The 23,003-nt window shown below is 40.1% G+C and overlaps 2 protein-coding genes across 13 annotated transcripts in view; one reads left to right on the forward strand and one right to left on the reverse strand.

The window, feature by feature from the left end:
* mllt10 (MLLT10 histone lysine methyltransferase DOT1L cofactor) overlaps positions 1–9,498 on the forward strand; it is a 145,591-nt gene extending 136,093 nt beyond the window's left edge. For all 9 annotated transcript variants that reach the window (XM_016994300.2, XM_062984441.1, XM_062984444.1 and 6 more), the window contains 6 exons: positions 216–404; positions 931–1,019; positions 1,136–1,479; positions 2,983–3,082; positions 4,238–4,441; positions 7,970–9,498. In XM_016994300.2, the coding sequence (XP_016849789.1) occupies positions 216–404; positions 931–1,019; positions 1,136–1,479; positions 2,983–3,082; positions 4,238–4,441; positions 7,970–8,014 (971 nt within the window). In that variant the 3' untranslated portion in view covers positions 8,015–9,498. The remainder of the gene's footprint in view (positions 1–215; positions 405–930; positions 1,020–1,135; positions 1,480–2,982; positions 3,083–4,237; positions 4,442–7,969) is intronic.
* A 4,217-nt stretch (positions 9,499–13,715) lies between these two features.
* dnajc1 (DnaJ heat shock protein family (Hsp40) member C1) overlaps positions 13,716–23,003 on the reverse strand; it is a 198,570-nt gene continuing 189,282 nt past the window's right edge. For all 4 annotated transcript variants that reach the window (XM_062984451.1, XM_062984450.1, XM_003222069.4 and 1 more), the window contains exons 10-12: positions 16,660–16,708; positions 14,979–15,475; positions 13,716–13,910 (exon numbers count right to left, since the gene is read on the reverse strand). In XM_062984451.1, the coding sequence (XP_062840521.1) occupies positions 13,842–13,910; positions 14,979–15,475; positions 16,660–16,708 (615 nt within the window). In that variant the 3' untranslated portion in view covers positions 13,716–13,841. The remainder of the gene's footprint in view (positions 13,911–14,978; positions 15,476–16,659; positions 16,709–23,003) is intronic.

Raw genomic sequence — 23,003 nt, forward strand, 5'->3', positions numbered from 1 at the left:
AATACTATTTTCATTTCTTTGCTTACATAATAATGACATTGCTACGAGTACTTCTATTCTGAAAGTTCACTCCAAGAATATATTTGTTAATGACTAATCAGAATTGTGTAGTTTTGCAAAATGTGGAACAATATAGGTAGTTATTCCTTAACACAAGAACATTTTCCAAGGGAATTTTCAAGGATTTAGATTAATTGGTCGTCATTTTTATTTAGTTTTAGGCATGTTGAAGTCGTTACATCAGCTTCAAGTTGAAAATCGCCGCTTAGAAGAACAGATTAAAAACCTGACTGCTAAAAAGGAACGCCTCCAGCTACTAAATGCCCAGCTTTCAGTTCCTTTCCCAACAATTTTATCCAATCCGAGTCCTTCCCATCAAATGCATGCCTTTTCAGCTCAGGCTGGTAAGGAAAGAAAAATAGATTCTTTTTATTCATGGCACTGTCAACATTTCCAAAAGGCTCAAAGTTTCTTGAGCTTCTTAGGCACATATCAATCTGCATGTGAAGAAAACAAATAGTTGTATTATTGCTTGCTTCCACAACATATCATGTAAAAAAATCAGTAATTCCTTAGCATATTTTTAAAGTGTGTAAATCTGTGAAACTTTTTCGTTCAAGAGTTGAGATTGACATTATACTTCTGTGTTTTGCAAGATCAAATTGCAAGCAAAAGTTACAGTGTGAAATGTTTTTAAAAGTGCAGTTCAAACAAGCTGCTCATCTTTATGAAATAGCAGTGTCCTTCATCAGTACTTCTGTCATTTGAGTATTTACAGCAGCAAACGTCATTGGCATGAATGGAATGTAGTGTCATTGTTATTTGTGTAAATTTATAAGATGAAATAAATTCAACATTTTACTGAATGTGAGCTATGCCTTTTAGGCGCAGAATCTAAATTTTGCTCCTTTTTTTCATTCATTGCTTTAGCTGCTAGCACTGATTCTTTGAACAGCAGCAAAAGCCCTCATTTGGGAAGTAGCTTTCTACCTGACAACTCTCTTCCTGTATTAAATCAGGTACTGTTTGTTTTCATTTTTTTTAAAAATGCACTGTAGGTTAATACTGTATTGTGATTATCATCTTTCTGTTGTGTGTGAAGTTTGATGCAGCAGAGCTTTTGTGTTTCCATTAGGAGATAAACTCCAGTGGACAAAGCACCAGTAGTTCCTCCGCTCTCTCCACTCCACCGCCTGCTGGGCAAAGTCCAGCGCAGCAAGGCCCAGGAGTTCAACAGGTCAATGGAGTGGCGGTGGGGGCACTTGCCGGAGGAATGCAGGCTGTAACGTCCGCCATTCCTGCAGTGGGTGGAATAATTGGAGCTCTGCCAACGAACCAGCTGGCAATCAATGGAATTGTTGGGGCTTTAAATGGCGTAATTCAGACTCCTGCCACGATATCACAGAACCCTTCCTCGCTCGCTCACACAACTGTGCCACCAAACGCAGCACATTCTCTGCCAACTACATTGAGCAATAGGTAAACTTTTCCTCTTGTTTGTATTGTTTGGCCGTGTTTTCCGCGCGTCTTTAAAAGGCTATAATTATCAGAAATTGCTGCCTTTATCTTGAAGAGGTTGAGAGAAGAATCATATTATGTGTGCCAACATTTAAAAATAGCCTAGTGCTTGCTGTATTTGAACTTTGCTGTAAGTGGTGGGGGAAAGCAAGCAATTGTTGCCCGATGCATCTGTTTGAATGAGACACAGGGCCATTTCAAATGGTGATATGTGTGCCTGTTTATGCATATCAAATATTCATATTACAATCTAAGTGTTTTAGAATGAATTTTCTTGTGCCTTTATATTCCTGCAGTGCATGAGATGGTGGGTAGTTGGATCTTGGGGCTATGCAGTTAATTCAGCAGCATCTTGAGTAATGAGGCATATTGGGCTGATTTGGATTAATTCATATGAGATCTAGATTGGAATGGACTGGTCCAACATAGTTCTAGAGTGGAATACAATAATCGGATATATGCTAAACAGGACCAATTTGGTGATCCATAAATTAAAAATAAGTAGGAAGAAACTAGAGTGTTTGCTGGTGTAGAATAAAGGAAGAACAATATATATAATTTCCTTCCCTTCAAGTACATTGTCATTTCAATATCACTTATATTTCAATTCAGTTTAGTCTTGTTATATCAAAGGTAACTTCATATCAAACAAGCATTGCCACTGCTTCTTGAGTTCCAGAGTATTCTGGTGAATCCTGCTCCCCCCCCCCCCCCCCCCAATCATCTCTGCTTAATCTAATTATGGACATCCAATACTTCGATAGTAATACCAGATTTTAAAGAATGACATAGCATTACAATCCACAAAGTGTGGGTCATACCCACAAATTTGGGTAGTCCAGGTAGAACAAATGCAGGATGTGGGAAGTAATTAATTCTCCCCAAAGGTATGTTTGGGAAATAGTGAGGGAGCAAACTGTTGGGACTACATAATAAATATGAAATATGAAATATCAGAATGGGTTCATATATATATATATATATATATATATATATATATATATATTTAAAAGCATTGGATATTTTTTCCCCACCATTTCCTCTAGCACTTCCTACATTTTCAAACTTTGTCCTACATTTGTCTACAAAATTTGGGCTGGATTGAGATGCTGTATTTCATTTTGCTAGTGTATAGAAAAGCGCAGCTGTTAATTTTGTTACCAGCATTCATCAGAATTATGTAGTTATTCTGTTCAGCTGCCTTTATATCCAGAATTTAGAAGTTACTCTGAAATGACAAAAACTGTTTATATGCAATACAAGGTCAGAAAAAGAATTACTTTAAATGGTAAGCCTATAAACGCTTAAGCAGATACAGTACTATACAGGCATGTTATGTCTGTATAGCCTATAGTAGTTTTTTAAGTTCTTAATTTTTGCTAAGCAGATGGCATACAAATGATACACAAGTCAGATCATCCAGAAAATCAATGTATCTGGTTAAAGTTTCTCATTACTATACAGTGCCTCTGGACTTGGGTTCCTTCCTGACCAACAGAGACAACTTTTGTTGCATCAACACCAGCAGTTTCAGCAGTTGCTAAATACTCAACAATTCACGTCGGTAAGCATTGCCTTTTATTGTTTCCCCTATTTCCAGTATTCAGAATTCAGTATTGATACCTATGTAGCTAAACAGCACCACTGACAGACTGTTTTTTATCGGGGGCATTGAATTGTTGCCAACACTGCAAATAAATAAATAAGAGGATCATCAGCACATGAGAAAAGCCCAGAGGTTTGCATGAATTCTTAAGGAGGAAAAGATGAAGATCACCCCTGTCCCAAAGGAAAACATTCTGCCCCTTCCCATAAGTGGCCATGGGTTTCCATCGCAACTACATGTTTCACTGCTGCTCACTGGAAGGAGTGGGATGAAGCATCATCCTTCAACACCAACACAGTAGAAAATTGTTTCTTCATGCAATTGACTGCGTTTTAAGATGGGTTTCAGAAGCATTTGTAATCACAAAGATTTTATCACAGCTGATAACATCACAACTGCCTACTAGGATGCCAGCCATAGTTTTCTATTTGTGTGTCACTCAGACAGCCTTTACTGTGTTCCATGCAGCTCCGCAAAAAGAGCAAAATCCTGACGAGTGCCTCAGAGAGATGTGAAAGGAATTCCACTGTCCTCTCCATTTAATAGGAATTATGGGATTTTAGGGTGTGCCTATTTCTTTCTTGTTTTCCATTTGTGGAAAGACCTGAGTAGGAAAATTTATTCACAGGCTTTCAGATCACCCCCCCCCCCTTCACCCTGCCTGGACAGGAGAAAATACGTAGCACGTTATGGCATAGATACAGGCCTGCTTGCCTTATGGTCATTGTGACATCAGTCAAGGAAATGGCAGGTTATGAAAGTGCCATGATTTCTCTTGCTATTTTTATTCCACCTGTGTTTTCAGAGTTATATTTTTGGTCTTCATGGTGAATTGTCTAGGGAACATCACAGCTAACTAGGAAATTTGATTCCATGTTTCCCATATCCAAAAATTGCTTAAGTGCATCGACCTGGTAGTCAGGGATACTCTGTTTAGAAGCCTCATCACCATTCTAGCTCATTGAATTGCAGTAATTTATTTCTCCGATCTAGAAAAATGCAATCCTAGATGAATGAGAAGTCTTCTCCAAGTTTTAACACCAGTTTATGTGAACCCATGAGCATTATTTACTCATAAAATAACACTGTCTTCTCCTTCACTATGTATTAAAGGAACAGCATCAGGCTCTTCTGTATCAATTAGTGCAGCAGCAGCAGCAACACCATCATCATTCACCTGAAGTACAGCAGTTGCAGATTTCGGGAGGCACACAAATTCCCATCAGTAACTTACTGGCAGGCTCTCAGGCATCTCCGCTTCATACAGCTACAACTAACCCATTCCTTACTATTCATACGGATAATGCAACTCAGAAAGTAAGTGTACACATGTAATGTTGTGCAATGATGTGAATGCAAGGGGCATTGGTTGACGTGGTGAGGAGGATCTTAACCTGAAATCTGGAGAGAGCCAAGGACATGTCTAGGATTTAAATGGAGAGACAGAATTTAGTTACAGCTGTTCATGAGTGGAATGTCTTTTTCTGGGAAAAGAGGCAGCAAGGTGTTCTTCGGTTGTACTGTAAAGAACTTCCGTGTCAACTCTTATGAATGGAAAAGTAAGTTGTGTGTTGTGCTGGTATTTATGTGGTTTGGCATATTAAACTTAAGTTTTTCAAGAAAACAGGCTTATCTTCAGAATCTGCTCTAGAGCATTAGAGAAAACAGTTGTGGCTCTATGCCAAGTGTTTGCTTCAGTCGCTAAGTAAGCTGCACACATGAAGATGAGTGAATCATTTACTACTATTCACTACTATTGGCTTCAATCATCACTTTTACAGATCAATCAATATTTTTACAATACCCAAAGCTCACTGGAGAAAGTTTGGAAGCTTAAAATTGATCAGAAACCCCTGCTACTGTTAATCAGAAAAGACCACTTTAGTCCAGTTAATTTTTTTAAAACTCCCAATTACCAGATCCTAATTGATCTCAGATGTGCTGCTTTTCTGCCTTAGCAGTAGATGAAAGGAACACAGAGCTGTTCCTTCTTCATGGTCTCTGTGAATCCGCACAGTTGGGCTTTACCAAACTTGCACAATGCCTCTATGGAAATTTCTGGAATCACTGAATAAATGTTTTTGGCAGTAGCTGCACCTACCATCCTGATGGCATATATATGCCTTCTGGTCTATCTGTCTATAAAGGTAAAGGTTTTCCCCTGGCATTAAGTCTAGTCATGTCCATATTAGCCATTGATATTGAAATATACGCTTAGCTTTCTCAAAACATCTGAATATTATCTCCCCCCCCCTTTGTGTGTGCATGTTGTGGAGAAAGCAGAAGCTCATTTGATCCCAGAGGCAAAAGTGGAAACTTCTGGTCTGAGGTGGTGGCGTTTTATCCTCCACCTCAAGAGTAAAATGTACTTTTTTCCAGAAATTCCTTCAAGAGTTGGATGCTGCTTTCCAGTCCTATATGGACATGCCTAAAGGGCAAACAGCCAAGATAATTTATTATTTATTTATTTACAATATTTATATCCCGCTCTTCTCATCCAATAGGGGACTCAGGGCGGCTTACAATAAAACACATATATAAAATTGTACAATACATTGTGAATCAATTAAAAAGTTATTAAATTACATCAGACATTCATAAAAACACTTATAAAATACAGATAGGCATGTTCGAGTCTAAAAGACTGTCTGTCAATTGAGTTCCAGCGTACATAATAATAATTAGTGCTGCTAATTGTTATTCGAAAGCCTGGCCCCACAACCAAGTTTTAACTTTCCTACGGAAGGATAGGAGGGAGGGAGCCTGCCTGACTTCACTGGGGAGGGTGTTACATAGGCGGGGAGCCACTACTGAAAAGTCCCTGTCTCTCGTCCCCGCCAGCCGCACCTGTGAGGCTGACGGGACCACGAGCAGGGCCTCACCTGATGATCTTAAGCTTCGAGGTGGGTCGTAGCGGGGGATACGTTCGGACTGATAAGCTGGGCTGGAACCGTTTAGAGCTTTATAGGCTAAAGCCAGCACCTTGAATTGTGTTCGGTAGCTAATCGGCAGCCAGTGGAGCTGGCATAACAGAGGAGTCGTACGCTCCCTGTACGCTGCTCCAGTTATTAACCTGGCAGCCTCCCGTTTGACTAATTGAAGCTTCTGAACAGTCTTCAAAGGCAGCCCCACGTAGAGTGCGTTGCAGTAGTCTAAACGGGATGTAACAAGAGCATAGACCAACGTGGCCAAGTCCGGCTTCCCAAGGTACGGTCGCAGCTGGCGCACAAGTTTTAACTGTGCGAAGGCTCCCCTAGCCACCGCAGAGACCTGGGGCTCCAGGCTCAACAATGAGTCTAGAATCACCCCCAGACTGCGCACCTGTGTCTTCAGGGGGAGTGCCACCCCATCCAGCACAGGCTATACCCTGTTCGGCCTTCGGATAATAGGCTTTATTATTAGGGAAAGTAGCTAGCAGCAAGAAGATCTTGCTCAATGGTGGAGACCAGTGTCAATTTCCCACTATCTCATCTTTAGAAAGTTATACCGAACATTTTTAAAAGCTCAGTTGATGCTATAGATTTAAAAGTACCATATTTCATAGAATCTAAAGCACAATCTAATGTAAGGTGCACCACGTTTTTGAAGCTTCGATTTGGGGGGTGGATTCTAATTTTGTCTGACTCAAAAATATCCGAACATCTTAAGGCTAAGATCTATACTATAGTTGTTGGCCCAGTAGCCCTCTACGGGGCAGAGTCCTGGCCAGCAACAAAGAAACATGAACAATGCTGAGATGGACACTTGGCTTGACACTTCTTGACCATGTGACAAATGATGACATTGTCAAAGACTAGGAATAAAAGCAATCAGTTAGAAAATGCAGGAAGCAAGACTATGGTGGTACGGCCATGTCATGAGAAGAGAACCAACACCAGTAGTACAAACAGGTTACATACTTACTTAGGCGATTCCTCGTTGTCCGAATATGATTGTCTTCCAGGCGCAGTGTCCTGGCGGTGGATACGTAGGTGATTGTGGAACTCTATTACTGACCCACATGTTCTTCCACAGTGAGGACATTAGTTTCCAGATGGAAGGCAGTCCTGATAAGGACTGGCTTGACACACCTTCCTCTTGGCACATTTCTCCCTTTCACCCTCCATTTGTGCCTCTTCAAATTCCACACCACTACTGGTCACAGCTGATCTCCAACTAGAGCACTCAAGAGACAGGACTTCCCAGTTCTTGGTGTCTATGCCACAGTTTTTATGATAGAACAAGTAGCATAAACAGCACTACATTTGGAGATTGCAGGACAACGGCCACGTGGACGGTCAAAGAAAAGATGGATGGACAGTGGGCAGCACCAACAAAGACATGCGTGCTGCCAACCTGAGGATTCCCAAAACAAAGCCCTGTGGAAATGACAGTCACAATGCTCATCCCTCCTTGGGAAAATAGCTTAGAAAAAAAGATGATAATGATTCTAATTTCCTCTGCATGCACAATACCCTGTTTTTGTTTGTAGTGTATATTTTCTTTCGTGTGAGGAGGGTCTGTGAAGAAATGCAGAAATCATCTTGTCTGTATGAATCTATTTCACTAAGGGCCAGTTGGGGAGGCAGCGGAAGTAGGAAGTGGCACTAAGCTCAGTCGGATGGTAAATAGCTATCTGGCTGAGGGCAAAATGGTGGGTGACAGAGCGGTTTGGGGCTGGGACCCTACATCTTCCTCCTCCTTTCTCTCTTCGCCTCAGAGGTAAGACAGAGGATCTAAGATGCCATCAAATTTAAGGCACAGCCCATTTGTGAAGCCCCCTAAATAGCAAACAAGTGTGTCTTAGATTTGATGAAATATGGTATAATATTTCAATTTGTTAACGACTGTTTTTTTCTTCCCCAGAGACTGAATGATAAAACTGGACCGGTTGCACCAGAGAAGAATTGACCTGTGGGGGGATGGGGGTGGGGAGGGAATACAGAATGGGGTCTCCTGCAGCGATAGCACTTCATCAGGCTGCAAAGGAGTCTCCTTTCTGCAGGTCTGGCCAGATGCAACGAGGAGTGAATTGCACACTGGACAAGTGAATCTACCTTGAGACATTGATATAATGCTTTGCCCTTGTTGCTTTTTGTTGCACTGAAACTGAACTGTTTTCTTCAGATTTCATGGAATTCTTTGTTTGCAAATGAGAATTGTCAGTTCTGATTGTCTGTTTTGAATTCTGCTGCTGAACTAGTAGCCTTTTAACGTTTCGCATCGCTAAATAAATGGCCTGGTCTAGTTTCATTATTTGTTTGGAAAAAGCAAACCAAATGGCAAGTGGACATTATTGTTGCTTGTGAAACATCTGTGTTTCAGAAATACTATTTTTCCCAGAAGAGGAAATGGTTTTAAACTTTTTACTTAAGTATTTTCTTAACTCTAATGAATATTTTGCTAGAGCAGGAATTCTTAAAGGAGTGACAAAATGGTTGGTTAATCTTGAATTGGACTTTTAAAGAAAGATTCCTGGAAAAAAACAGATCAGTCCTAAGGTTCTGAATCTTACCAGATGAGTAAGCAACTCACGTTCTGGTAGCATTTGACCTGACCCAAGTGCCTGTTGCTTACCTCTGCTGGGTTGGAATGGCTTTATATAGCTGGTCCTGCACTAAAAATGTCTTTGTAAAAGCCACAAGTGAGTTCAACTTTGCACCAGCAGCCTTTCCCATTGATCTGCCTTTATTAGAAGTGTTTGTCACTGTAGATAGCTCAGGCAAATCATTACCTGGGTTGCTTTCCACTAATAAATTACCAAAAAAAAGAAGTGGGGGAGGTGTTTTCTCATTTCTATTAAAATATTAACGGGTGGAAAAGAAGTATTTGAATGTTTTCAAATACTGAGTGGGTGATTTCATGGTGTGACTATGCATTATAGCTAAAGAGAGTTGGTAGCTGGGAGTTAATAGCCACTAATTGAATTTGTGTGAATTATTAGTGGAAAAGGCTCAAGTAAACTTAGACCTTCACTGTGTACTTAATTGGAAGAACCTATTGTTTCTGCAATATTGTTTGGTTAAACATTGCACAGTTCTTACCTCATTTCTGTAAATAAAGTTTTGTGACCGTTTTGTATTGTGAAGAATTCATAAAGTGGATATTTTGATTTGTAAGATTTCTAATTGGTAGATCTAATTGAAAAATTAAAAATAATTTATTTTTATATGTTCATGGGAATTTTTAAGAAGTCACAAATCACTTTTGTAGATAATTTACTAAATAAATCAGTGTGGTTTAATTTACTTAAACCACTCGTTTAATATTCTGTAACAATTTGTATAAAATGTTGGTTTTGCCTAGATGTAAAATTGCAAGTTTATATAAAGATATGTACAAAGCTTTGGTTAATAAATTTTAATATTGTTTATGGCTATGAACCTAACATGGAACAGATTTCTTCTAACTCATTATTTAAGTCCGATAGCTTGTCATTATTTAATGCCATATTCATATGTATGAAACAAAGCTTATTTACAGCTTCCAGTTGGTATTTTTCTCCAAGCTGGTTCTGTATTGGTCAAATCCATAGTGTCAAGAGGAAATGGAGATGCAGTAGCCATGCCTATGTGTCCGTCCCATCCCAAATGAAAATGAAGAATCTCTCCGTTTGCTACACAGATACTAAGTTATCCCTGTCTAAATGGCTGGAGTTGTGGGTAAAGCTTCAGAGAAAGTAAGTCTGAACTGTAATTCTTAGAATTAGAACAGAGTAATGCAAACTGGGGAAGGTGAAGTATTGAAGTGCTTGCTTTGAAGAAGGCTGAACACAGAGTTGAATGGAAAACAGAGTGGAGAAGGAGTGCTCCAAAAGTTGGATCATGAATTAAGAGAAATAAGAACGGGGCACAAGTAAAAGACAGTAATGTCAGAAAAATGTGTGGTAGCTGGTGCTGAAGACAAAGTTAATATGGCTGAGGCATAGATGACTGTTTGGGAGGATGAAGTGTATTGCAACCAAAGAGCTCCCTGACAGGAGAGTCAACCCAAATGAGGTGAGAAGATGTCCTACTCAGCAGTGGAACCACAGCTCCATCATGCCAGAAGGTAGAGAGATTACAAAGGAAGCTGGTCCAAGGTGATGGAAAGCAGCGCCTTCTTGGAGAAACAGAAGGCTATTTGCGAATAAGAGGCACTGGTAGACCAGAGCAGCATTCTGATGAAAAATTAGGAAACTGAACCAAGGAAAGATTCATGACTAAGGCCACCAGGATCAATGGAAAGAGATCCATCAAACAAAGATCCGTGGAGCAGATCTAAGGATGAAGTTATCAGGAACAAGGACAGCAGTGACATGATGAGGCTGAAGGCACTGGTGAACGGGAAGACGTGGGTACCATCTAAAAACTGGATAAGACACATGGGTAAGCTGCTCCATTGAAAGGAATCTGTCTGGTCTCAAAGACTCTTAATTGTCCCTACATCTTAGAGGATATCACTTGAATATCATCTTTTGAATCGAACAAAGCTGCGAGAGGCTGTTGCTGGAAGTGGTTAAAGATTCATTCATTCATTTACAGTATTTATATTCCACCCTTCTCATCCCGAAGGGGACTCGGGGCAGATCACAATGTACATATACATGGCAAACATTCAATGCCATACGACATACAGACAGAGACACAGTCAATTTAACATTTTCCAGCTTCCGGCTTCATGAGGGTATGCTCAATTCCAGCCATGGGGGGAGCTGCTGCTTTATCATCCACTGTGATACCGAGTCCTTGATGGAGTACTTCCTCAATCTTCCATATGCTGCTGGACAATTTTTATGGTGTTATAAATTAGTTAAATTAGCCACCCTGCATAAGTGGTACTTAAAGGCCTTACCTTGCAAGAATTCTCACATTTGATTGAAAATAGCAGTTAGTGTTAGCTATGTAAAACTTGTAAGCTGAAACTCATTCATCCTATTCCACAAACTGGGTTGAAGCAGTTTGGCTTGAGACCTTGTTGCCAAATGCTTTGATCAAACAGTAGAAGAATAGTTTTTTTTCTTCAAAAATTGCTGCATGGGTTGACAATAACTAAGGTGTGTGGCTTACAGTGATGTTGAAGAAGATATCAAACTACTGGGAAACAAGAAATAAAATACATTTTCATTTTAGTATATTAGAAATTCTCTCCATAAACCTATACAATTTTTTTATTTTCATGTAGTATTAAATACCTATTCCGACCAAGTTACTGTATACTGAATTCAGTTTGCATGGAGAGTTAAACCCCCTTTTTCCTGGAACTGTGCTCAGGATTTGACTATTCCTTCACTTCTAAGATGGATGGCTGGAGGAGAGAGAAACTTTTCTGTAAATGTTGGTCAGTTGTTAGTGCTATTAAAAACAGTTTTGCTTGTCATTTTATGTACACCCCTGAAAGGCACTGTTATGGAACATTAAAACCTCAAATGTAGTTTCAGTTCACTATCTAGGTAAGAATGGAAAACCTAATAATAAGCATTTGAAGACAAGCATGAGCCCAAGGAGGCCACCAACTCCCCTCAGATAAGGGACCACCGGCTTATCCCCCAGATCAAGCAAATATATTCTCTGAAGTCCATATCTGTTAGTACAGACACAACTGTACCAATATGTTTCTACCATTCACTGTTCTGAAACTGTGAACAAACTAGTCTATTTAAAACAGTGGTTCCCAACCTTTAAGAGACTACGGATCACAGGCAATAACTGGATACACCGTGGACCATCAAGATTAAGTAATCCTTCCCCACGACCCCCAAACAAAGAAAATCATTTTAAATAACTAATACTAATACTCATATTAATATTTATATATTTTTAATTTGTGTAATATAAAGACAAGACATTGTAATGGGACTTCATAAAAATCATGTGATTTTTGAGCTTGCATTTCTTTCACTAACTGGGGAATTCTCTGATTGCTACTATTGCTCAATGCTATGCACATGTTGTGGCATTGAGTAATACTGATAGTAGTAGACTCCAGACTGGCTCTTGAAGCTGGAGCCTGGGCTCTTGTTAGTTCTCAGGCTTCTAGAGCCAGTCTGGGATAATGAGAGAGAGCTCTTCTTCCGCTGGCCCACTTGCTCCCCTCCCCTCCCTTCCTTTTAAGGAGCCATTGATGGAGCATCCCTCACCGCCCGCTTCACTGACATGCTGGCTTCATCTGCCTCCTCCCGGCAACCCAGCCTGCGAACGGAACTTTTCTTTCCCTTAAAAGCAGGTAAGGAATGAAGGATCCAGCACCACCGTTCCTGCTCCCTCCCTTTGCCCAGCATTGGACCCTTCCTTGCACGTCCAAACAGTTGCAAGGAGGAAATTGTCTAAAGTCTTGTCTCGCTTTAAAGTGACGCAAAAATAGTACAGTATTCCCTCACTACTTTGCGGTTCACTTTTTGCGGATTCGCTGTTTCGCAGTTTTTCAGTAAACTCTAAGGAGCGTAGCGGATTAAAGCCTTGTGACTTGAAGCTTGGGTTGCTGATCTGAAAGCTGCCAGGTTCGAATACCACCCAGGGAGAGCACGGATGAGCTCCCTTTATCAGCTCCATGCGGGGACATGAGAGAAGCCTCCTACAAGGATAAAAACATCAAAACATCTGGGCGTCCCCTGGGCAAAGTCCTTGCAGACAGCCAATTCTCTCACACCAGAAGCGACTTGCAGTTTCTCAAGTCGCTCCTGACACAAAAAAATAAAATAAAAATAAACTCTAAAAGAATATTATAAATCATAAAAAATTACAATTTACAGCCTAAGGAAGGGAGGAAGGAGAAGCTGAAGGGAGAGAAAAGGAGCCCAAACGGCAACAGGAGGAGGCGATTTATCAACACACGATTGGTTGATGAAGACTCGAAATAGTGTATAACTACTAAAATAATGTATAAATATTAAAATAAACATAGTGTCCCTACTTGGCAGATTTTCACTTATTGCGGGTGGTCCTGGAACCTAACCCCAGTGATAAGTGAGGGAACACTATAGTCCATCCTTGTCTCCAGATGGTAAGTGATCCAGCATTCACTATTAGTTGAAGCTCTTTTCAGCCAAACATTTCCAAATTATGGGTCAGATCATCACTTTCCAAATGGCACAAAGGGGATATTTTAGCTCAGCACTACCCTCCATTTTCTTTCACTCCTTCAAGCTCACCCACATGCCATTATACACACTGCCATCCATAGCAAGATCCCCATTCTTGGGTTCAAGGAGGAACAGCTGGTTTATGAACTGTTCTGAATAGCTTTTGTGGATTTAGACTAGTATCTTAAGTCTTAAAATTCTTCATTTATAGCCAAAGGTGTTTTTATTAAAGCCTTGGCTATCATCTCTAAAGCCCAGCCTGCATATGTTTAGTACTTACCACTGACAATGGGGTAAGGGACCGCAACTTAGCAAAATTCTGAATGCAGTTACTTTTGCAAGCTTAGTACAGCTTTGATTAATATTTAAATTTCTAATTCTTATCCTGTAGTTGTGAACAGCCGCCTCAAGTAGGCACTAATATCCAGAGTGAACAAGAAGTTTCAGATGCAAAATGAAAGAACTAGCCTCCCCATACACAGCTTTTGCAAGAGTTTCCATTTCAGTGGCGGCTTTTGCATACAAGATGAATATCAGCACCACAACATAATATAAAGGAAGGCATAAATTTTATTTATTTACTAAGGCACATGACATACTGAAATACTGAGGTACAAAAATACAAGTTATGGCGTATATTTAAAATATCCCATTCTGGTAGTAAAACTCTTCAGCGATTCAGCTTTTTGCCATTTTTTTCTTCTGTACAAGTTCAACCAGCAACTTGTATCTGGACATACATTCTTCCTGTAGAGAGACACATAGAGTGATAGTGAAAGATGAGAAATGTGCATGTTAGAAAAATTGATAGATATTTTTGGTTTTGTCAAAAACATACAAATCAAAAGGACAGACTATTCTTTCAACAGGTCATAGCAACTGGTGTGGGAGTTCTTTCCGTTCACATTACTGGTTTTCACTATATGGTTGTATATATACAAGCTGATGGAGTAAAGTACAAGTTAGCAAAATGTAGTAATTTTTTGGGGGGGTGGGGTGGGGGGATTGAACATTTGAAATGGAACAAAAGAGCTCCTTTTTTCTATCTAAAACCAGGGTGGGCATAAGCATATCCCTCCGGATTTGCCAATCACAATACAATCCAACCAACACACGTCTCCAGTGATGAGGAATGCCATGACTGACAGACCCACACTTGGAGGGCCACACTTTGCCCACTGTAACTCCAAAAGAAACAACAGTTTTACAATTTTTCAAATCCAGGACAATTCTGATTACAAGAACAAAGCAAACTGATTTTGATCCAATATACAGCCTTCACTTAGGTAGTAATGCTCCCCAGAACCAATCAAAGCCTCAGAAAGCCTTTGTTTTGAGAGAAGAAAGGAGCATGGATGCAAGAAAAGTTAGTCATATTCTATGCCTAATTCTTAGTGACATTTGTTAAAAGACGTAAGTGAATTCCCTCCTCCTTTGACTGAACTTTTAGCACAGCTACTGAAACACTTCATCTTCTGATCTTCTTGCAATATTGGCTGATTTCTGACTTAGTGATGGGTAAAGCCCACAACCTCCTGTGCTTCTTGGTTTTATACCTTCTTGTCACCTGTACATTGCGAGTATAGTAGAATGTGTAAGGAATGCAGGTTATTCAGTCATAAACACAGTAAGTCCTGTTTTAAATTCAAATCTACTTTCCAGTTAATTTGGGCCCTTGCATTACACATGAAAGAGCAAGGAACAGTATTATAAATAGTTACTTGCTAAAGCTGGTTGTACAGCAACAAAATAATTAACTTTGTGACCTTTATCTACTTTATTGTAGTTTAACTCTACAGAACACTATGACATTACCTTACTTTTCCCTGGAACAAATTTTGCAATCTTATCCCAACGCTCTGCTGTCCCCTTTGGATACTGTTGTAAGGCTACTTCCAGAAGCTTCTGCTGACTCTGAGTCCACAGGTCTTCTGAACTGCGAGGTGCTTCTCTTTTCTTGGCCTCTTCATCACTGTACTCTTCTTGCTCTGTATTATCAAAATCCTTCTGCCGCCTCCCTCTACACTTGTCTTCTGTTGTCTCTTTTGCAACAGGGACTACGGTTTCTGGGGCCTTTGGAACGGTTTTCCGCTTGCGGGGTCTGGTTTCAATTAATGTTGTTTCTTGCTGGTTAAGTGTTGTTGCATCTATAGGTTGTGAGTCCCAACTATGTTTTGCTGCTGCATCGTCTTCATGATCTTCTTCCTCCTCTTTATCCCGCTGTGTAATTATATGATCTGGTAAGCTAACATTGGCCTTGTTGGATCTTGGGTTTAGTGCCAACATTTTCAAATCTGAGAGCCGAACAGTACCTAACAAGAAAGAGCATTTTCAGTTTTGTTTATAATATGTTAAATATAAAAGGGAAAATTGGAGGGCAGGAAGCAAATTACCAATTTATTGTGGCAGGCAACCTAGACTGATGCACCAGATACTTCCGATGTGAAGTATTTGAACCAACCCTTGAAAAAGAACAGATTCAAAATCCAATGTTTGTGGGATCTTATATATTATATCAGTTCTTTAAAATGGACTCGTTTTTAATCATGGATGAAGACATGCTGATTTCTTCACATGAGTAAATCTAAATTGTTTGTGCTTTTTCTCTAGTTTCTATAGAATTCTCATGTAGTTTCAGCAATCTTGAAATTGCTTCATTTACATAAATTAAAAGATCTTCTGATATAGTCTAGCTCTTTTTTCATATGTTGTATAGTCTCCATTGGAAATGAAAAACTACAATCCTCCCAATGAAACAGAAGGCAGATGCACTGCAACAGTGCTTTTATCAACTGCACCCTGTAGTTATTTTAATTCGCCTTTTAGTATTCTGGAACAGATGTCATATTGTGTTTCCTTTGCACTGCTGGATAACTCAAGGCAGGGTCTCCTATTATCCACATAATGAGTGTGTGCATTCAGGGAACTCACTTCTACCTGTATTAGCTTCCAAAAAAACAGCCAGTACAGCTAGTAGTATCTTTGTGACATATGTATTGAGCTTTCATTGGTTTTTGTCTTCTCAGAACTGAGTAATCACATTAAAAATGCTTAGCAAAACACTAGTAGTTCAGTGGCACCCACTAGTTCTGGAAACAACCGTTTTCACTGGATTTTCCCAGTGTTACAGAGGAAGTACTGCATTTTTCACCATCCCTTTAAAATACATTGATTACTGCTGTGGGGAAGTTTCAACATTCACTGGAAATTCATCCCAAAGTTTGACAACTCAAGAAAAGTGCCAGGTTCCGGGTTACATCTTTGGGGGGGGGGGGGGGGAGGTTGCACTGTCATAACATTATGTCCTAAGCCTTATGGGGCAGCTGCAGCAGTAACAACTGAAGTGGGATACAGGAGTTTAGTGCCTAAGACATTTGGCCAGAAACATGCTCGACTATGATTTATTGCACTGGGTTTTTAAGCATGAGTGAATCACATCACCACAACTGATTTCCACTTAACTCTCAGGGAACAAGGACAGATGTAACATACTTACCCATGGCACATGTAACTGAGTCTTTCATCTGCTTGGCTTTCATAGTAACCTGTTTAGGAAGAGAGGCAGAGCATTAGAAGAGCTCTGTAAGAGCAGCCATGCCACAACATGTCTAGGAAAATTGGCCAGGGCAGAAGGAATTAAGAATACTAATAGTTTATCTCAATCAACAGAGGACCAATGAGTAATAACCAATTCATTACATTTGGTTGATCAGTATCCCACAAAGAGGACATGTTTCTGTTCCTGGTGTGAACAATGACTCTAGAACCCAAGAGTTTGATGTGAGGGGTGCTGAGAATCTCTCTGTCTTGACATGCATTCTGAACAAGGCAGAGAAATTGTTGGATATCGGATGTTCTTGTACTACACCCCCCATAATCCAACCACACAGATAGGCTGATGGGAAAGGGTAGACTGTGAAGGAAGCTGGCTTGTACTGGGGTACACCATTGGTTCATCAAGCTCTACTTACACAGAGTATTATTTACTCTCTTTTAGTAGAATCAATAAATGCTCTCCACATTTATCTAGAGAACCCTCCCAAGTGATAATACCCTAAGCCCAAATTCTTTAAAGCATAGATTCAAAGATATTTAAAAGTCAACAGCGCCAGCTAACAACAGAATGTAGAAAGCAGTGTGTTGCTCCCCATGAGCTCAATCCAGGCAGCCCAGTGATCGTCACTCATTTCCCTATCTCTTCTTTGACATATGGCTTGCTTTTATAACTGCACCCCTTCCCTGACACCCCACGCTGCCAGGCACAGCACTAATTAGAAAAATGTGCTCATATCTTCCCACCTGCCTGTTGTTTTGCTGCTTACCTGGGCCTTTTCCATGCAAGCAGCAAATCCCCCATCAGCCTGCTATTGCAACCTGAATACAGGAGATTAGTGACTACAGAGGCAAGTAGAATCAGTTTACATCATCTCAGGAAAACAAAGATATTATTTCATGGAACCAGAGAGCGCTTTGCTGTCAGTTCAGAAAACCTGCAGTTAATAATCACATTGAAGCCCCCTTTGGATGGCAAACTAACAACTTAAAAATAATCATGGCCAAGAAACAGAGTTTGGAAAAGTTGCTTTTTGCGCTGCAACTCCCTCAACCCCTTTCTCAATGGCATTTATTGTCCCAAAATTTTGGATCTTAAACTTCAGCATGATTTTTGCACTCAAACGACCATTTGCTTTAACACTTGAGAGATCAAGTATCCAGAGAATTTAGTTGCACAAGCAACCATTAAATCTGAGTCCCTTTTAAATTGTATGCTAGTGATGGCAATCTCTGAAAGACTATTATACCAAGCATTTTGTAGGCACTTGTCACTCACCAAAACACAGATGAATCTCCAACAACATCCCTTGCTAAGCACAACCTTGTCAGGACCTCCCCTATTCTGGGTCATGGCTACACAATAGAACAGAAACGTTTATAATACAAATCACATAAATGTTAAAGACAGCAGCAACCATCCTTAGCCGTATGTTGGCCATGTGTGCATTACACACAGAAGAAGCCACAAACTGCCCAAGAAGCCACAAACTGCCCACAGCAAAGCCCACATGAACACTACAAATTCACTCATTCGATGGTTTCATGTTGGTGGGGACACAAGACAGGACCTTCTCAGTGGCTGCCTCAGATCTCTGGAATTTTCATCCTTTTTATTATAGCTTCCTTTTGCAGAATCATAGAGTTGGAAGGGCCATCCAGTCCACCCCCCTGCCGTTGGCATCAACTGACTACTGTAAAGATCCGAAAGACCCATGTCTCCTGCTGCAGGAACCCTTTGAAAAAGTAGGAGGAGGCTCATAGTTAGCATTTTTCTGGATCCTATTACATTCTATCCCATTCCCAGAACTCTATAAATATGGTCTATAATTTGAGATCTGGATATTACTCTGTACTTCATCTGGAGAAGAGCCGTTGTATCCAAAAAAGCCAGTTACTCTTAAAAGTGCTGCCACATCTCCATTAAAATGGCAATTACCATAAAGCACTAAGGAAGCTCATGCACCATGGGTTATGCATACACTTTTCAATCTGAAGGAAACCCAAGCTCTGTGTTCATTGCAAAATCCTGGAAAGAACGAGCCATTAATGAAATGAGCCAGAGAAAGTGTACCTTTCACATGTGCATGTCTGGGTGTGCATGGATGTATCTGGTTGTTCAGGGGGAGTTCCATTATTCCTCCAAGTAGTAAGAGTGCAGGAGCGAAAGTTACAAATCCAGCAAGGGGGAAATGGGTCAAGAAACAGGTGCGGAGGCCAGCCCAAAGTGCTGAGACAGGTAAGCAGGTCAGCTGGCAGAAGTCCTTGATTAAAAGAGGCAGAGAAGCTTCGCTTTCCTAATCAGAGTAGTTGACAAAAACAAAACTAATATATCCCACCCGCGTAAAAACCTGGAAAGTAATTTAATGAATGCTGCATTATCTATCAACTTACAAATAAGAATATGATCTCATTATACTAATTGAGAGGTTTTTATTTATTTATTTATTTATTTATTTACAGCATTTATATTCCGCCCTTCTCACCCCGAAGGGGACTCAGGGCGGATCACATTACACATATAGGCAAACATTCAATGCCTTTTAACATAGAACAAAGACAAACAAACATAGGCTCCGAGTGGGCCTCGAACTCATGACCTCCTGGTCAGAGTGATTCATTGCAGTTAATTGCAGCTGGCTTGCTCTCCCGCCTGCACCACAGCCTGGGTTTTCTTTTTGTTTTGTTGGAAGAGCTGAAATGGCTGATGCCCCAAACAACTGCTTGAATGTTCAGATCTTTCAGGACAATTCTCACATCAAACTGACAAGGAAACTTGGAGTAGATGTAGGCTAGCCTGAAGGCACCAATAAAAGCTATTACCCCAACTTTTACCAAGATTTCTATTATATGGTCATGTTGCATGTGTTTATGCACCTTCAAGTTTCCTGCTGACTTATGGTGACCCCAGCAATTTCATAGTTTTCTGAGGTAAGGAATGCTTGAAAGTGAACTTGGCAATTCTGTCCTGTGAAACATCGCCTACAAAACCTTTCAGCAATTAGAATTAGGAATTACATCTTTCTTAAAAGAAAGTATGTTTGGTAAGTTAAAAAGAGTGAAAGGGTCAATTCTGACCCTGCTTACTAGGCTGCTAAAAGTTTACTTATTAAAGGTCACATGTTACAACTCCTTGGAAGTCTGTATATGATCTCATCTTGAAACTGATCTGCATACGGTCTCTGGCCACTTCTTTGAAGAATCTCAGACAATTACAGCTCATTTGGGTGACTTTTGGTCAACAGATTTTCCCAAAAGAAGAAAGCCAGTTTCAGTGATCCAAGCAGTGATGTTTCCAGGCATCTCACCTTAATCGAAATGCCTTGTGCTATAGGTTTTGAGTTATTGCACTGCTCAAACTGCTGACTTACAAAAATGCCAAATGCTCTGCTGTGGATCAAAGAAGATAAGGCAAACAAAGATGCAAATTGAAGCTCTGCACTATTAACTGACATCTCCCACTTGCAAGTGCAGTTACATTTTTTTCCTGGATCAGGACTGATATCTCTGAAAGCTCATGCTAAAACAGCGAGTCTTGAAGATGCTTCTAATCCCTGTCCCCTTGTGTTCTTTTTATGATTTAACAAAGTATTTGAAAACATCTTGGATAAGGAACATTCAGTCACCATAAAGTAGTCAGCCTTGTCTGGTCTTAATATTAGATAGGAAATATGGAGAAAGTCAATTTTTAGTTACAGCAAAATGAGCTATAATAGTGGTTCCCAAACTGTGTTCTGTGTAAAATTATCCAGAATATATAGAAGAGTGTTTGGAGTCACCTTCCTGGAGGGTTTTAAATAGAGGCGGATGGCCAGCTGTCAGGAGGGATCTGACATAAACGGGCTGGCAAAACGTCGGATAAACAAAAATGTCAGATAATGTCTCCTACACGGCACTAGACACTCCTACTCGTCCAACACGGCACTAGACACCTAGAATACTAACAACAGGAATTCAAAGGATTACGGCAAAGCAATGCCTTGGGGCTAGAGTGGCCCTGCAGGAAGTGCCCATATGTGGAAGAGGAGCATGGAAATCACAGAGGGAAGGAGGGAGGACACTTTTGCTTCTGGTCCTGCCTCTTTTCCCCCTTTCCTCTTTCATCCTCCTTGTCTTGCCTTTTTCACTTATTGGGAATGAAGAGAGAGCTGGGGAGCACTCCTTTAATTGAAGGGAAAATGCTGGAGTAAAAGGGGGATGTCGGATAAAAGAATAGGATAAGACGGAATGTTGGATAAGCGAAGGTCAGATAAGTGAGACTCTACTGTATCTATTCACTTGTGATGTGATCCTAACTTCTTCTTGCAGTTCTGGGGTCCCACCCTTTCAGTCTTTTTCATGAGCCTACTGGCCCTTGAACCTTCAAACACAATATCTACAAAGACTACCCCAATTTGATAGCCAACATAAGATGCTGTTAAGTAATCTATTAAAAAACCAAAATAAAGGAGTGAAAACAAAACAAGAACTTTAAAAGATCCTTCTAAGTATATTTTTGCAATGAGGCAATTCTAACATTCAAGAAGAAATGCAAGTTTAGAACTAGGAGGGGGGATAATGTTCAAATGCCATAGTGGTTCTATGTCAAAAACAAAACAAGTAGACAGGGTTTTTTTAGATGGAAAAGACAAGGGAGGGAATATCCCTAGTGCTCTTTAAAATAAATGACCCAAAGAATATGGAGCAAAAAGCTTTTAGAATGAAAGAAGTGTTTTGTTTGACAACATGGGGAAATTAACAAGTGAACCCATACAATAACTCAGGTATGAGTATATAAAAAGGCACTACTCTCGCCCTCTAACCCGGATTTAGCTGGCAGTGCTCTTGAAGAAATGGGATGCAAGTTTAAATAACAGGCACAACCCGACAGCTGACAAAAGCCAGAAGCACTCGCTTTAAATAATTTCATCCTGTTGAAGAACAGCAGCTGTAACAACCGCACACAAAACTCCCAACAAAAGACAAGAAAGTAACTTCCAATGTCAAATTTCAATCAGAACACACAAAAACTGTCACTGCATTTTAAGACCGACCACAGCCTAAATCTGACTATTAGTCCTCACTAGAGTAAGCCAATTAAATAAATGAAAATCCGGTAAGTGAGCAATTGTGTAAGTTCTATTCATTCAATAGAACTACTCCATTATGGAACTAACAGGTGGAACCAGGTCCAAGCCTTCATGATCTATTAAAATGAGTTTCAATTTCTCTGTTCATAATTATGTAAAACAAGTGGATGTATTTTCCAATTCTGCATAGTTCTGCTTTACAGAATCAAACTGGGAATCAAAGGACTTGTGCATGTAAACCATTTCTGCCTGTGCATGGGGGGAAATCTGATTTTCCCTTCCATCAGCAACTTCTCTCATTTTTTTTTCAAATCCTGTTCAGGAAGATCCCACAACCATCTGGGTTGGCTTTTGGGACATTCCCTTTTTCTAAAATTAGGGGGGGGGGGGGAGAGAGAGAACAAGTTTGGTAGTGGGTTGCTTCATGAAATTTAATTAGATGCATGATAAGCGGACATAACTCAAGTCATATTGAGTGATTGGACAAATTTAAAATCAAAGTCGTAATTGATTTTTTTCAGATGATTATCAAAGAAGCTGGCACATTTATGTGTAAAGCCCTTCAGGGATACTCCAACTGGTGTGTAATTGTTTTAAATATAGAGAAAGCAAAATAATTGTCATATCATAAATTGCTTTCAATAACAATAATGTGCAAATAATGCTTTTAATCCACTCAGAGATCAGAATCAACTGGTTAATGTAAATTACGTAAGCGTCTACATTTGGAAAAGTTGGCAGGTACATAAAATAATTTTGCTTTCCCACAAAGCTCCATACAATTTAGTGCCATTTTCCTAGGAATAATATAGAGGGCAACGTTTTCATTTGTGACGTTGCACACTACTGCTTACAGCCTCCCTGCTATATTTTCAAAAGTGTCCTTTTCACTGGCAGGTGACAATGGCAAAGAGCATAATACTAAAGAACATAGAGGGAGGGAGGAGCAGGAAGAAGAAGCCTTCATTCATACGTGGGAAGGCAGCCCTGCACAGAAGAGACAGATGATGGGACACAACAGGAGAGATCAGAGGAGAAGTGGGCAGAAGGTCTAGACCAGGGGGTCTCAAACTGTTTCAGCTACGGAGCTCTTTTTGAAGCAAAAGTTTCTCATGGAGCCCCAAGAAAAGTTTACATATTATATATTATATATAATGTATACATATCGGGCATGGGCAAACTTTTTAATGCATTGTGTTTTAAAATTTGACAGACGGGC

This window comes from Anolis carolinensis, chromosome 6 (assembly GCF_035594765.1).
Source record: "Anolis carolinensis isolate JA03-04 chromosome 6, rAnoCar3.1.pri, whole genome shotgun sequence".
In the NCBI taxonomy this organism is placed as follows: domain Eukaryota; kingdom Metazoa; phylum Chordata; class Lepidosauria; order Squamata; family Dactyloidae; genus Anolis; species Anolis carolinensis.